At 50.5% G+C, this 15179-nt stretch overlaps 2 protein-coding genes across 17 annotated transcripts in view; one reads left to right on the top strand and one right to left on the bottom strand.

Moving 5' to 3' along the window:
* The window catches only part of RBM23 (RNA binding motif protein 23), a 48232-nt gene that overhangs the window by 23037 nt on the left and 10016 nt on the right, over nucleotides 1-15179 (bottom strand). For 7 of the 13 annotated variants that reach the window (XR_009739056.1, XR_009739055.1, XM_061430470.1 and 4 more), the window contains exon 13: nucleotides 2575-2642. Coding sequence is in view for 11 of the 13 variants with exons in the window: in XM_061430470.1 (XP_061286454.1) it covers nucleotides 2575-2642 (68 nt within the window). In the remaining 2 variants the exon portion in view is untranslated. Of the gene's footprint in view, nucleotides 1-91; nucleotides 2643-15179 lie in introns of those variants that run through there. The other 6 variants (XM_061430466.1, XM_061430467.1, XM_061430465.1 and 3 more) reach the window with 1 other exon arrangement.
* On the top strand, nucleotides 3592-14857 carry REM2 (RRAD and GEM like GTPase 2). 4 transcript variants are annotated; one of them, XR_009739057.1, is made up of 6 exons: nucleotides 3784-4854; nucleotides 4996-5337; nucleotides 5554-5627; nucleotides 6344-6551; nucleotides 6941-7860; nucleotides 9365-14857. XR_009739057.1 is itself a non-coding variant. In XM_061430491.1 (5 exons), the coding sequence occupies exons 1-5, from the start codon at nucleotides 3675-3677 to the stop codon at nucleotides 7234-7236; spliced, it is 1023 nt and encodes a 340-aa protein (XP_061286475.1). In that variant the 5' UTR covers nucleotides 3592-3674; the 3' UTR covers nucleotides 7237-7981. The 4 variants fall into 4 exon arrangements, 3 of the variants coding, with proteins under 3 accessions (XP_061286475.1, XP_061286476.1, XP_061286474.1); XM_061430491.1 differs by lacking the exons at nucleotides 3784-4854; nucleotides 9365-14857 and adding an exon at nucleotides 3592-3777 and having other exon boundaries at nucleotides 6941-7981; XM_061430492.1 differs by lacking the exon at nucleotides 9365-14857 and adding an exon at nucleotides 3692-3777 and having other exon boundaries at nucleotides 4769-5337; nucleotides 6941-7981.

Raw genomic sequence — 15179 nt, 5'->3', positions numbered from 1 at the left:
AAGTGAGCTGTGCTGGGCCCCGCCTCTCTACCTAGCTCAGCTTATGCTCCCCTCACCTTGCTCCTCGCTATAAAGGCCTTTTCTCTGCCCTTTTCCTGTTTATCTTCAGATCACCCATCCTTAGTTTTTATACCACTCAGAGGGTAAGAAAATTCTAGGAACCCCAAGAGTAAGCCTCTCTATCTCCACTTACTGCCAGGGGCCCATCTGTATAGTGCCTGACACCAGCAGTGAGCACCAAGCCTCCTTACTGCCAGGCTCTCAGAATTCGTGAGCCAGCAGGGCCCTGCAGCTAGGAAACTTCCCATTTATGGAGAACTCTCAGATCACTTATCACAGAAGCAGACTGTCCCTGGTGAAGCACTCTGCCCCCCATCCTCCACCCCACCAAGCATTTCAGTCTGTCCTAAGGAAGACAGATGAACTCTTGTCCAGCATGCCCCAAAGCAGACAAAGATGCGTCCAGAGAAAAATCATCATCATTCAGGGTATGAAGATGCTAGCATCACCTTGGCCAAATCCAAGAGGTCTTTCTGGAAGAGGGTCCAAACTAGATCCTAAAGAATGCTGTCAGTAGTTGGAATAGAGTTGTGGATTTTAGGCAAGGTGAGAGGCCACAGGATAAGCAAACTAAGCAGACAGTGAGGGCTAGGGCTGTAGGAGGGCCCCAAAGAGCTGGAGAGGGTAATGGAGGGAATGACCAGTGAGAACTGCTGGGACATACGCTTGCTTACCAGTCTGTGGTAAGCAAGGTGACAGAGCTGTCCCAGAGTTTAAAAGGAAAATTAATGGGGACAAAGGATGTAGAAAGAGCCTATGGAAGTTGGTGTGATACCTACAGAAGCAGAGCTGAGGCATTCCCTAACAGAATCAGTCCCCAGAGAAATGGGCTCCCCCTTAGGTTCATTTTCCCCTTCCTGCCTGGCCTGGCCTATCCCCACCCCTCTGCTGGAGGCGCCCTGTTGCCTACACCCTGTCAGTGTCCTCACACCCAGCACTAATTGTTCAGCATTTCCTTCCAGCAAGCAGGAGCCTAGGGAAGCCCCAGTGGCAGGGAGACAGGGTTGACCTTGTACTGGCATAATGGGATATGAAGACAGAGACTCATATCCAGGTAAGGGTGAGACACTGGGGGGCTGTCACCCAAGTTTATTTTCACCATGGCCCAAGGAAAAAGAAATGAGGTGACTCCAAATCCTGTCAAGATAAGATACCCTGTACCAGGGCATGGGACTCAAGCAAAGGCCCTTGGTGGGAAGGAGGGAGGTGATCTCAGTTATGAGATGGGAATCAGCCTGAGAATCAGACAATCTGAGCAGATACCAGAATTTGGTTCTTAAGGAGCAGAATCTGGGCCTAAAGCAAGCTCCAGGCCGCGCTGGGAAGGGAGAGGGATACCCAGCCACACAGCCTGAGGCTGTGGAGCACCAAATGGCAGGGGAACCTGCTGCATATCAGACCCTTTATCGGGTGTAGCTAACCCTCACAACGAAGCTGTGCCATGGATACCACAGCCCCAATTCACAGGTCACAGCAGCTTCAGAAGAATTACAAGACTGGTCCAGTCTCTATTGAGAGGCAGAGTTAAACCTGGATCCGCTCAGTTTCAAATCTCAGTCTGTCCCATTATTATACAGAACCTCCAATTCCTGAGGGAGCCTCAAGCCGGGCAAGTGCACAGCCACTTACCAGTGGGATGAGAGAGATGATGGTTCAAGATGAAACCCAGCCTGCATCTGTGGCCTGAGGCTAGATTGAGAGCCAGCAGAAGTCATGGTCAAGAGTCCTCGCTGGGCTCTGCAGACACTGGCACTCTTATCTAGTATCATAGAAATGAATTCTACCATCTAAATGAGCTTTCCAGATATATAAAGCTCACCCCTTTGTAATTTAAAACTTTTAAAAAACTCATTTTGGAAGGAAGTCATTCTAAAACATTACACTCATCTTCAGCACATCTGCAATATAACATAAATCCTTCTGGATAGCTGAGGATCACTCAGAAACCAAAGAACTCTGCAGCAATGTCTTCAGAAGCTGTGAACAGTGTCAGAAAAGCTATTCGCCTTAATGCTAGATGACCTTAGGCCACTTTTTAAAAGGACTGTTTTAAAAGTTTTCTGTGATGTTGTTTCTCTTACTATTAGCTACTGTAGGGGTCACTAGCTGCTATAGATGTACTTCTAATCTTCAAGTACAGGAACACAGGTGGAACATTAAAATTGTGAATAAAGTTAAGGACAAGTAGGCTGTGATTGAGGACTGTAAGTCTATCCAGTGAAGTACACGAGGATTGTAGCTGCTTAATAGTTCTGATTCCGCTAGACCCTACACTGTTGCCCTGTAATTGACCTCCATCCACATACTGCACTAGTAATCCCCATATGACTATTTGCTTCAGTCGGAAAAATCCACTGAAGATGGCAATAAAGATTGTTCCCAATAATAGGAGACAGCTGGAATATTTAAGACAAAGAGATGAAAGATAGTCTCTGGCACTGGAAGGATCTGGGTGGGAATCATGGTGTCCCCATTTTCCAGCTGCATGATTGATTTGGAGGACAGGCCACTCACCTATCACTCTGAGCCTCAGGATCATGAGGATGAAAGGAGGTAATTCAGGAAGGTGCTTAGCACAGCATCTGAAAAAAATGGGGTGAGAAGGGGCCAGTAAATCGAAATGTGTGTTTGGGTCCTTGAGGATGTCAGAAGACAAGAGTGGGAGCCTAAAGTGAAAGGGCCCTGGCAGAAAAGGCGCAGTAGAGAGGTGCCTCTATCTTGGCTTCCCCCAGAGAGGTGGGTGTCACCGTGTCCTCCCGGTATAGCCCAGAAGGCTTGGGGCTGTTCCAGAGAGCACTGAGGGGGCTTGCCTGCCTCCGGACTGGGAACTTCCAGATGGCTAGCTGCCCCTCCCCTTTTTCCTGCTCTGATTAACAGGAGCAGGTGGGCCTGGCACGGAGGGACAGGTGGGAAGTCTCCACAGTGGTTTGTACCCACTGGAACCAAGTAAAAAACCAAAGCTGCCCAAACAAAGCGCCATGTCTCCCTCCTCAAAGCCCCCATCTGCCTAGCGGCCAGGCTGGGAAATGGGTACTTTTGTGGGTCTTAGCCCAGAAGGGGCGACAGGTGGAAGGAGGGGGCGTCAGGAAAGCTTGGTGGCAGGGTGGCTGTCCTGTCCCTGTCTTTTTGGTTTCTTCCTTTAGCCCCACCATCTAGCTACTGGGCACCCACTCTGGGCTGAACGTTGGGCTAAGGGGTTGGGATATGCAGACAAATGACACATAGTCCTAGCTTCTGGATAAAGACCACCCAGGTCCTGGATCCTTGCTTCCTCCCATCCTCAGCTCCTTTACCCATAACCCCTCTCCCCACTTATCTGAACCTGTCTCTTCTGCCCCTCTGACTTTGTTCTGTTCACATGTTAACCAGACTCCGCTGTGGGTGTACTCCCAGAAGGAAGCTACACAAAGGAAGGGGGGGCAGAAAGGAGGGAATCCCGCTGACATCACGGCTTATTAGCATATGTGACCTCATCAGGGGGCGGGGCTATCTCCCCAGGTGTGGGGGGGTGGTGAGCATGGCGGGCGGGGGGGTGGTATTTAAAGGGAAAAGCTGACAGTACTGCTGAGTGAGCGAGCGGGTGCTGCAAGCTGCCGGGCTGCACACGCACAACGATGCATACGGACTTCGACACCGACATGGACACCGACACGGAAACCACAGCACTCTGCCCCTCCAGCAGCCACCAGGCCTCTCCTCCAGAGACACCCACACCAGGTGAGAGCTAAGCTGCAGTTTCTGGCTGAAACCATGCGGGTGGTAGCTGAAGCTCTGGTGGGGAGGTCAGAACTAGGGGTTGAAGGAGCTTGAACCCAACAAGAGGGGAAGAGCCACTGGAGAAATGAGGGAGCCACCTGCCTACACTAGGGCTGGGCTAAGTAGTGGGGGTAGAGGGGGGGCTGCCTAAATGTCCCTTCACCCATCACCCAGGGCTTTGCTGGAGAAACTGGTACTTAGCCCCTACGTCTGCCTCATTCCTGAGAGGTTGGGATGGGCAGGAGGGAAAGGGGAAAGACAAGGGGCAGCCAGCCCACAAGCCTGGGAATCACGGGCAGGGGGCTACCCTGGGGACCTGTTGTAAGGGTTTCTCTGGCTCCTGGATGCCCTGGCTGCCAGTCAAGTATTGATCCTGGGCTATTTCCAGCCTCTCTGCATCCCCCTTTGTTGTGTCTCCTTCCTCCTCCAGTTACCCTGACCCGTGCACTGTCACTCTCCCTGCTCCCGCTCTCTCGCTATTTCTCTCTCTCCCTCCCTCCCTCCACCTAGCCATGAACAGAATATTGTCTGGGACTCACAGGGACAGCCAGGGGTGCAGTAGGACTCACACACAGCCATGCACCGGGGCACGTCCCTACAGGGCCATGGGAAGAGGCAGCCCCTCCCACACACCCATGGAGACCCAACACACACATCTCAAAGAAAAGGCCCTTCCTTGGGAAGCGGTTCCCCACAAAGTTTTTGACTCTTGTCAGTACCCACCCCCAGAACCAGGGCAGTAGCTCGTTTCTGGGCCCCTCCCCAGTGTGGAGATCAGCCGATGCAGGAAGCGGGAGAGGGCAGGGCCTCTCAGTGGAAGGAGTGGCAGCCCCTCTCCCCAACCCGGCCAGAGGCCTAGTCTGGGGGTGTGACTGTGTGTCAGTGTGAAGTGTGAGTGGGTGTGTGAGCCTGCGCACAGGTGCCTCCCCTGCATGAGGCATGTTTTGAACAGGTTGTGGCTGGAACCACGCTGGGCAAGCCTTCAGGTCAGCTCCTGGGAGCCCCACCAGTTCAGGCTTCTGGTGTTCTATGGAAGAGGTCAGACTAAAATTATCAGCTCCTTCTGGGTCATGGTCATCGACAGGGCCTCTGAGGCTGGAACAGCCAGAACTGAGCCTGCTGCAGATGGCTAGGCCTACCCCACTCATAGCTTCCTTCTCTTTGCCCCCCCACCCCCAGAAGCAGATGCCACACTGCTGAAGAAGCCAGAGAAACTGTTGGCAGGGTTGGACCGGGGCAGGCCACCCCCTGCCCTAGGGGCCCCCAGACGAAGAGGCAGTATGCCTGTCCCCTACAAGCACCAGTTGCGGCGGGCCCAGGCTGTAGATGAACTTGACTGGCCACCTCAAGCCTCATCCTCTGGCTCTTCTGACTCCCTGGGCTCAGGGGAGGCAGCCCCCACCCAAAAGGATGGCATCTTCAAGGTCATGCTGGTGGGGGAGAGCGGCGTGGGCAAGAGCACCCTAGCAGGCACTTTCGGTGGTCTCCAGGGAGACAGTGCTCACGAGCTGGAGAACCCAGGTATTTGGGGGAGCCCTGCAAGGGTTGAGGGCACCTCTGGAGCCCTAGTCAGGGATGGAAGAGCTCAAAGCATGTGCAGTCCTGGAGCCCAGAACCTAGAAACTGTTCCAATGCTTTCTGTGGCAACCTCTCTGGAGGGGGTCCCTGTTTACTAGGTCTTACAGGTGTTGGGGAGCCTCCTAATGGGCTCTGTTCCTTGTCTCTATTTCCCAACAGAGGACACCTATGAGAGACGCATCATGGTGGATAAGGAGGAAGTGACTCTAGTTGTTTATGACATCTGGGAACAGGTAAGAACTAAGATGTGGCTGCAAGCAGATGATGAAACCTAGAAGAACTGAGGAGGGGCAAAGTCTTGGCTAAAGGCTGGTACCCTGGTTTTAACAGTAATGGAACCTGACCCTTCATATATATGGTCTCAGAGAGCAAAGGCTGACACCCATGTACACACCATAGCATTGAGAACTGCTGTTTGGTTTCCAGGATCTTCTGACCCAGAGGGAATGTTAGGATCTGAATTTGACAAACTCTGCAGCTGGAAGCCAGGCTGGAAACCCTGAAATAGACCCACTCTGTACATTTTTTAGCCTAGAAGAGACTGATCTGACAGGACAGGAGCTCGGGGCTTTGTAATGTCAGGGAAGGAAGAAAAAGTGAGGCCCTGTGACTATATGGACATAAATGATTACTATGCAGAAATGAGGGGCCAGATTGCATACACTTGAATAGCATTCACTTTTGAAGAGCTTAGGCATAAGAAAGTAGGATGGACTACCCTAGTCTAGGATCCTATGTCCCCCATTTGCCCATGTGGGGCTCGTATTACAAACTTCTCCCCCCTCCACAAACACACTCTCAGTATTGGATGTGTTTGGCAGAATGCTCTGTGTCCTAAGCAGATGGCTTTGCCCTCACATCCTGGTGCCTCATCCCTGAGGTGCAGGTGCTGGGCAGGTTCTTCTGTGCCCCCAGCCCTGACATCCCACAACTCTCTGCCCATCTGCAGGGGGATGCAGGGGGGTGGCTGCGGGACCACTGCCTTCAGACGGGGGATGCCTTTCTCATCGTCTTCTCAGTCACCGACCGACGAAGCTTCTCCAAAGTTCCAGAGACCCTACTTCGGCTCAGGGCTGGGAGGCCCCACCACGATCTGCCTGTCATCCTTGTTGGAAACAAGAGTGACCTGGCCCGCTCCCGGGAGGTCTCACTGGAGGGTGAGTACCCTGAACCTCATCCATATTTGTAATCTCAGAGGAGTCTCTCCTTTCCAGGTCATCTCTTCTCCATAAGGCCCTTTTACCCTCCAAGGTGCACAAAATTGCAATTGGCCCCAGGTTAAGGGCAGACTTTCAATGCCCACGCCTAGGGCTTGAGACCCTCTCTTCACTCCCCCTCACCTCTTCTGAAGGCCCTTTACTCCCTCCCCTTCTGCATCACCATCGCCTCCAATTGATCCTTGCTTGTTCCCTCTGTGCAAGCGATTGACTTGCCCCAATCCCTTTTCACTGCACGCCCTGGAGCCCCCAGGTCCAGCCTCGCCCCCATCCCGGGCCCAGCGCAGCCCAGTGGGCGGGCGGGCGCCTGAAGAGGTCCCTTCCTGTAGAGGGCCGCCATCTGGCAGGGACACTGAGCTGCAAGCACATCGAGACGTCGGCCGCGCTGCACCACAACACGAGGGAGCTCTTCGAAGGAGCGGTGCGCCAGATCCGGCTGCGGCGGGGCCGGAATGGCGCCGGGGGCCCGCGGCCCGAGTGGGGCAGCCCCGAGGGCCTCGCTCCGCCTGCGCGTCGCGAGAGCCTCACCAAGAAGGCCAAGCGCTTCCTTGCCAACCTGGTGCCGCGCAACGCCAAGTTCTTTAAGCAGCGCTCCAGATCGTGCCACGACCTCTCCGTGCTCTGAACCGTGGTCGCCATGGTCACTGCGCTCTCTACCCGCCCCCTAGCCCCGCCCCGCCGTCGCCCGGCTTCCTCCAAGAAGACCGTCTAGGAAACCAAAAACTGCCGGGACACCTTGCTGTGACCGCGGGAGGCGGACCCCCCGCCCCCGGACCCCGGCGGGCGTCGCCCCACCCGCTCCACGCGCTCTCCGTTTACCTCCCGGCTTCGAGGCTCCTGGAAAGAGAGGACGCGGACCCGCGGAGGGCGAGCCGCGGCCAGTGGGCGGGGCGGCTTCCGGCGGGCGGGGGGGGGAAGTAGTTTTGTAAGGGATTTTCTTTTTTATTAATTCGCGCTTGACCACCTCTCCTGTAAAGAGATGCTAAAAGCAAAAACTGGAAGAGAGCTTACTAGACTTCTTTACAGTTTCCCACCATTGTACTCAGCGCGAACATGCCTCATCGTAAGAGATACTTAAAGTCACAGAGCCTCTTCGTTGAGACTTTCCTACAGCGTCCCGTCTCTGATCTGCTGCACTTGCCCACTTTGCCCTTAATAAGTTCTTAAAGGCAAGGGCCTGGAACCGGTGTTCTTCAGATTCTGGGACTTACCGTGGCACCACGGCACTTCCCCTTTAAGGTTATTAAAGGTAAGGCGCGCAGAGACTTTTGCCTGAAGATTTGAGGGGTGGCAACCTGCCTTTGGCCAGGACCCAGGAGGCACCACCAAGGGGACCACCTTTCTCTTTTCAATAAAGAATTTTTCTACTGCACTTGCTCACTTTGACTCTCTGTTCTCAAAGCTCCCAAGAAAGGGATGGATGGATTTAGGTTCCCTGCACCTATGAGCCTAAGTTTTCTTGTCTAACAGTTCTAGGGAGGCTCCGGAACTTAGTCTGAGTAGTCCATGACAAGGCGAAAAAGGTCCCTAGAGAACAGAGTCCAACTTGTCCCTTTGCCAGTGAAAAAACAGGCCTGGAGAGGAGTAGGGACCTGCTAGAATAATTCGGTAACTCAGTGATCAAGTCCCCATTTCCTTACCCCTTAATCCTGCAAGGAGCAGGCTGGAGGCTACATTGTGTGCCAAGAACTACTCTCAGCTGTGACCTGGGATGGTTCAAGGTGGGGCCCACCTCCAACAGGGAGGCCCACCAGCTGGGGTTTAATGGGGTCGTCCTGCACCTTCCCTGGCAGGGCCCCACCACCCCAGCTGTCACCTGCAAGGCCCGTGTGAGTACTGAAGCTGTCAGTGCCTCTCCTGGGGACGCCCACGCCTGCTGCTGCCTGAGCCATGAGTTTGAACAAAGAGCAGAGGCAGCAACTCCCCTCATGCCTACACAGAGGATACAGCTACCTGAACATCTGGGGGCCAGGCCTCCACTCCACCTTACCCAGGTTCCCAGAGCTCGATGGAAAGAAGGATGTCTGAGTCCTTGCAGCTGAGGAGCAGCCAAGGGGAACCAGCCCAGCACGGGTGGTGAGATGATGATCTTAGGACTTTATTCACTTTATCTCAATTCTTGAATGACTATAAGGTGTTACTACCTCTTTTACTTGCCTGAGGTTAATAAGCAATAGAACTGGGATTCCACTCATGTCTGCTTGATATTTAATGGTGATTGTATCTAACTTTGCAACTGAGGTTCATGAATTTCATCAGATTTCCAAAGGGGTCTGTGACAGAACAAATCACCAGCCAGGATGGTACTGATTACTACTGAGAAGGGGAAACGGGTAGGGGGAGGACAGGTTCCGAGGTTTACTTTTCATTGTAAGCTCTTTTCTCTGCCTTTTGAGTTTTAACCTATGGCTAAATAAACTAAATAATTTTAAACAAAACAAAGCTTCATTGTTCCAAAAAAGAGGGACCAAAGAGAGTGTCCTGAGCACAGGCAGATGAAGCATAGTAGGGATGTAGCTGCCAAAGAAGTGGTGGCCACTGCCCAGGGAGGAGGGTTACCAGTAGTCAAATGTCACTGGAGGAGAGAGTGAGGAACTGAAAGGCCTAGTGTCTTTCATGTGGTAGAATTCTAAAGATGATGATGGCAGGACCTCCCCCATAAGGGAGCCACACACGCTACAAGCTTCCCTCCCCCCAACTCAGCCAGTTCCATCAGCCCGACCCATCTGTGTGTTCCCTCCAAACGCCTACAGAAGAGCTCAGAACAGACGGAAACTGAAGCCCTGCTCCTGCCAGACTTCGGAGAGATGGGGTCTTCTCTGAGAGCCTGGCCAACTCTTCATCCTCTCTGATCAAGGCCAAGTAAGAGCAGGCTGTTGACCTGGGCTGCCGTTAGAGACCAGCAAAGGGGCCTGGAGCCGAGCTGCCTGAACCAGGTAAGTTCCTCTCTGCCCTCATATCCTCTTAACCACTGTGATTTTATCTTGGGGTCTTTGCTCCCTTAGCCCAGCCCCTGCCCAATCTCTACAAACCCCACCCACCCTGGCCCACAAGTCCTCCTCATTGGCCAAGAGCACTCTGCTCTAGGCCTGTGCTTACAGTTCTGCCCTGCTACATCTAACTTTCCTCTAGAGACTGGAGCAAGGGCTTTTGTCTACTGAAAGGCCACCAGAGCTCTGGAAGGACACTCCATAAGTCTTCTGGGTTAAATCTTCAATCCCAGAAAGTCCATCCACACATACATCTTTTAATTTATCTAACATTACTCCAATCTGCATCAGTCTAAGTAAAATTTTCCTGGACTTTTTAATCTTTAATCTACAAATGCTTGTTCCACTCAAGTACTGTATATGCAAGTCACTGCGGTGGGCCCTATGGAGAAAACAAGACGCTATCCCTGCCCGCAGGCAGCTTACAATCGTGCTGGAGAGCAGGGACCAGGCGGAGGAAGCACTGACACGGCCAGAGCAGCAGCAAAGTACACATTCTAACTGCAAGCTGTAACAAGTGCTCTAAGAAGTCTGAATGAAAGAAACAGAACATTCGGAAGACATATATTAGGAACTGGGCCTTGAAGGCTATACATAGGCTGTAGATAGAAGGGGGAGAAGGGAAAGAAACACCTTGTGGCAAAACCACCTGAGAAAATGCACAAAAGAAACGGTGGGCAGCCTGCCACATGATGAGGCAGAGACCCTCACTGTATAGGACAGAGCACAATTTGGGGGGATGGTGCATCCAAGTTGGAAAAGGGCCCCAAAGCCAGATTAAGAGCATCCTGCTTCTGAGTCCTCTATCATCCGGGGGCTCTCAGATGGATATACTCAAGGAATTTGAATCTTTATGTCATGCCTTTACAACCTAGAGACCATGTAAACTCCAGGTGTGAATACAAATTCGATGGGGCTATGCAAGCCTTTTTAGCTGGCACTCAGAAGTCTATGGAGAAAGTCACTATTAACCTCTCCTGTCTTTCTGAACCTCAGCTCTCCCAATTTAAAATGAGGATAACGATGGTTCAGTGGTTAAAACTCCACACTCTCACTGCAGGGTGCATGGGTTCAATCCCTGGCCAGGGAACAAAGATCCCACATCCTACCAGATGTGATGAAGGCTAGATAAAATGCAAATATCTTCATAAATAAACAAGTGAGCAGTGGAAGTTATGCTTTTTTTTAAAAAAAAATTCATTATTATTATTTAAAATTTTTATTGGAGTATAGGGAAGTAATGTTTTTTGGCAACCTGTGTCCGGCCCCTTATTCAGGCACCATGTAATGTTCGAATCTCTCAAAGCATAGCCTGCTCTGGGCATACACGTTGAAGTTGCGGTCCACAGAGTCCAACATACCTCCCACAGGACTCAAGAGACCCATTATTGGATTTCTTTTTTGGGGAGTATTGAGGGGAAGACTGGCAACTGAAGCCTAAGGATGGTCTTATACTAGTTTCCCATTTTTCTGTTCAAATTATAACCTTAGGCAGAGGACCAATGCTGATTTAAAATACTTACTCTGAACTGCCAGAGCAGGTAGAGTTAGGCTCTGGAAACCAAGAAAGACAGGTGCTATAGGAATGCTTGGGGGAGATTAGGAGGGCAGTTTGCAAAGGACGGTAAGAGAGAATGCTCTGGGATTTTCCCAAGCCAGACCAAGCAGAGGGTGCTCGGTAGCCTGAAGGTACCTGAGGGGCTCACCTTGATTTTCCAAAGCCATCTGGTTGTAATCCCATTGTAGAGTTTCAAGTATAAAAGGAGATTGGGCCAGTGGGATGACTGGTTTTCCTGAAAGCTAGCCTGACTGTGGGTGACCCGGGGCCTTGTGAGCCTGGTACTTAAGCCCAGAACAGTTCAGGTTTATTTTAATCACTGCCCTGTCATCGGTAGGGCCCTGTCACCCCCCTGTAAATCTCGAGCATTCTCTGAGGCTGAAGCAGGTAGAAAGCCAAGTGTGGAGACATTCCCAGGAATGGGAATGAGGACAAACCAGCCAGTGCTAAGCCCTCTTCATGCATCATTTCACTGAATCCTCAGGACATGCCTGCGACAGGAACTTTTGTAATCATTTCCTTTCTACAGGTGAGGAGTCCGAGTTGCAGAAGTGAAGTAATACCCAAGCTGACTCAGCTGGTTTGTGGCAGAAGAGAGATCTGAACCACATGGTGGTGTTCCACGGTATGATATTTCTGCTGCAGGGTGGAGGTACCCTGTCTTGGTCAGGTCTAGGAAGTGGGAGGAGGAGGCAGATTCTCAGCACCACTCATTTTAAACAAGCAGGTTTCAAGATGCTTGAAAGCTGATTGAAGTTCCCATCCTTTCTGGAATACTGGCAAATCTGACAAGTTCTCTGATTTCCAAGGTCATTGTTTCCCTTCTTTTGCAATCCAGCACTGACTGGCTCCTTTACAATCTTCATGCACCTCATCCACCCATTGCCCTCAAAAATAACTGCTTAATGGGTCTCCAGTAACTCCAGCCAACTCCTTAAGGGCTCTTGAGAGCAGATCATCTGGGAAAGCCAAGAAAACTCATCCAACTTTTAAAAGTGATCTTTGATCAGATCTTTTCTTGCCTCCATCTCCTCACATGACCTGAGTTAATTGGTCTACTTCACCTCACACAGAGCTCTTTCAATCAAGAACACATATTGAGAGCAATCAATTCTGGATACAGTGTATAAAAGTTGGGAGGGAAGAGGGGATAACTGAAGCCAGAAAATTCAGATACACAGCTTCTCAGACCAGAGTTCCTTTCCTGCATTCAGCTCATGCCTACTGACTTCACCTGGTTGCCAAGGAAACGTCAGTCTCTGATGGCGGTAGCAGCACTTTAGACAGAAAGCATCATAGGCTACCATGGTAACCACAAAAAGAGTAAAGCTGCCTTCTCTTTTAGAAGGGTGAGGAAGAAATGAAAGAGGCTGCTGAGCTAAGCAGGCTACAGGGGATAGCTTTTGGAAAGCCTAGGTCTGACTTGAACTGAGAGGGGATTAATTTAACTCAACAGATATAAACTATGTGCAAAGACAACAATAATGAAAATAACACACCTAAGGTTGACTTCATCAAGATATAACCACCGAGTAACAGTTTACAAAGAACTGTAAATAAAGTCAGAATAAGAACTGTAATAGGACCAAGAATACTGAAAGGAAAATAAATTTCAACTAGGAAAACATCAGTATCTTAAGGACAGGATTTTTGACCAGCAGAAAGAATAAGACAGTGTAAGACAAGAAAGAACAAGACAGTAGACATGGAGGTGGAAAAAGTCAAGACATACTGAGAAGTGTGGATATAGAGACAGAACAAGTGACACTTCCCCATGACTCCAAGGCTTTGGCTTTCACAGTGATGCTGAGAAGCAGGTTAAGATCAAGGGATCTGAAGCTAGACTGTCTGGACTGGGATCCCAAACTTGTTAATTACATCATCGAGGGACAAGTTAGTTAACCTTTTGGGTGTCAGTTTCCTCAGTGACAAAGTGAAGATGATAAAAGAATACTTCAGAGAGTCCTTGTGAGGATTAAATGACTAAAATGATTAGAGCAATGCCTAACCCACAATAAATGCTGCATAAATATAAATTCTCATTATTGTTAACCACCTCCCACCACTCACTTTTCAGAGCCAGGACAGCCTCTTCTCACTGTCCAAGTAACACTTCCTGATTCACACCAGACTTTAAGAGAAAAGAGGGGCTATGACAGAGTATCTTCCTTTAAGTTTTTATTAGTTCATTTCCCTTTTTCGTAAGTGCAAAATGTGAAGACTAAAGGTTCGTAAGTCACAGCACTGCTTCCATGGTAGCTCACATCTAGGAGTGGTTAGAGTCTAAGAAGGAAATAGGATGAATCCCAATGTCAAGAATACAGCAGTTTAAAGAACAGGGCTGCCTCAGAGAAGACAAAAGTGGAAGCTGTAAGCCAAAAGTCAGATGAAAATCCCCTTTAGAGCTGAGGATTGGTGGGGAAATCGTAACTGCACTGGGAACGGATTTGAACAGTCTCATCTCTACTCTCACCTTAAGCCACCATGCTCAGGCAGGAGGTTGAGGGAGGCTTCTTTACATTAGGCTGAGCTAAGGGGTTATCTACTGCCCCCTTCTCTACACTCCAACCACCCCCTATAGAGTTATGAGTAATAAGAAGGCCTTGAGTCACAGGCAGTGACACTGTCATCCATTAGATGCTGTCACCTTATATGGGTTAACACTAGAACAGAAGTTGTCTTAGACATCCCCTTACTTTCATCCTTGTCTTTCTCCTGCAAAATGTTACGTGAGGATCTGAGAGCAAGGAAGAACTGAGGTGGAAGGACCCACAGTGCAGGAAGGCAAAACAGCCAGGCATGGAAATATAAGGAAACTGAGTAGTGATTGGGCCACCTGAGGCAGGAGGCAAGGCCTGTGCGTACTTGTAGTCTGAAGGCATTTGAGACTGCCATGAGGAGACCTGGTCCACAACCTTAGGATGATGTATACAAATAGTCTGTACTGAGCTCAGGATGCATTAGCATCCCAATCAATAACTACATGGGGACTGGGCTACAGCCAGCTGCTCCTACCTAAAAATAATGCAGCCTCCTTCCCTTCTTCAGGTCCAGAGAGCAAACAAGGATAAGGAGGGGGTAGGGGTGACAGTGGGTGAGGTTGCAGCAGTCTAGAAATCCCTCCGGAGTCCCAGTGGCATTCTGTGCCACAAGTAGGTTTCATGTACTTAACACTTCAGTGTCAAGAGCAACCTCAGAAGCTCACCACCAAAAAACCAGCACTCTGTTTAGAAGCCTTAACTGACAAATTAAAAAACCTAGCAGCAATTATCCATATTTTTAGCATGACAATAAAGCCTTAACATTGTTGCCATAGAGACCAGTAAAGAATGGAGGCGGCCCACAGGAGGAAGACAGGTCTGAGGTTCAGCTCTGTCCCTGGAACCTCAGACCTTTTTCTCTTGGCTGGTCCGCAGTTGGTGACCCAGGCTCTGGGCTTGCCCCCTGTCCTAAGCCTTACAAAGCAGGCAGAGGAAGGTGTGCCTCACCTTTGGTAAGGCCATGCCTAGAACACTCAGCTCCCTGGAATGCATGGATCAGCCCAGGCCTGTGTTGTCCCAGGCTGAGCCATACGGGAAGCAAGAGTTGAGGGGACTGAAAGGACGAACAATTACAGACCTAAGGCCTAGGGGAGCCCTGATGTATAATGCCCAAACCCCTTTGGATACTAGATTGGATTTCTACACAAGAGGTCCAAAGGCAGGCCACAGGGTAAGAATGGTGAGCTGAGGAGGCTTCTTTAGTACTTACGCTTCTCAGGATCACAACCCCCCCACCCAACCCCACCCCACCCCCAGAAGAAGGGCAGCATGTGCTACTGTCACACTGCCATCTGGTGGAAAGACAAGATCTGTCCCCAGGTAGAGCCAGAGCTGGAGAGTCTGTCCAATGGGCACGTATGTTTAGAGATAATGAAGATAAAGACAGAGGTGGAGACCACAGGGCATGAAGACCATGGGAGTATAAAGCAGATACAGACAGGGTGTGTGTCTTGTCTGTTTTTCTTCCAAAAGATCTGAT

The sequence above is a fragment of the Bos javanicus genome, chromosome 10 (genome assembly GCF_032452875.1).
Source record: "Bos javanicus breed banteng chromosome 10, ARS-OSU_banteng_1.0, whole genome shotgun sequence".
In the NCBI taxonomy this organism is placed as follows: Eukaryota; Metazoa; Chordata; class Mammalia; order Artiodactyla; family Bovidae; genus Bos; species Bos javanicus.
This window is presented reverse-complemented; position numbering and strand designations above follow the sequence as displayed.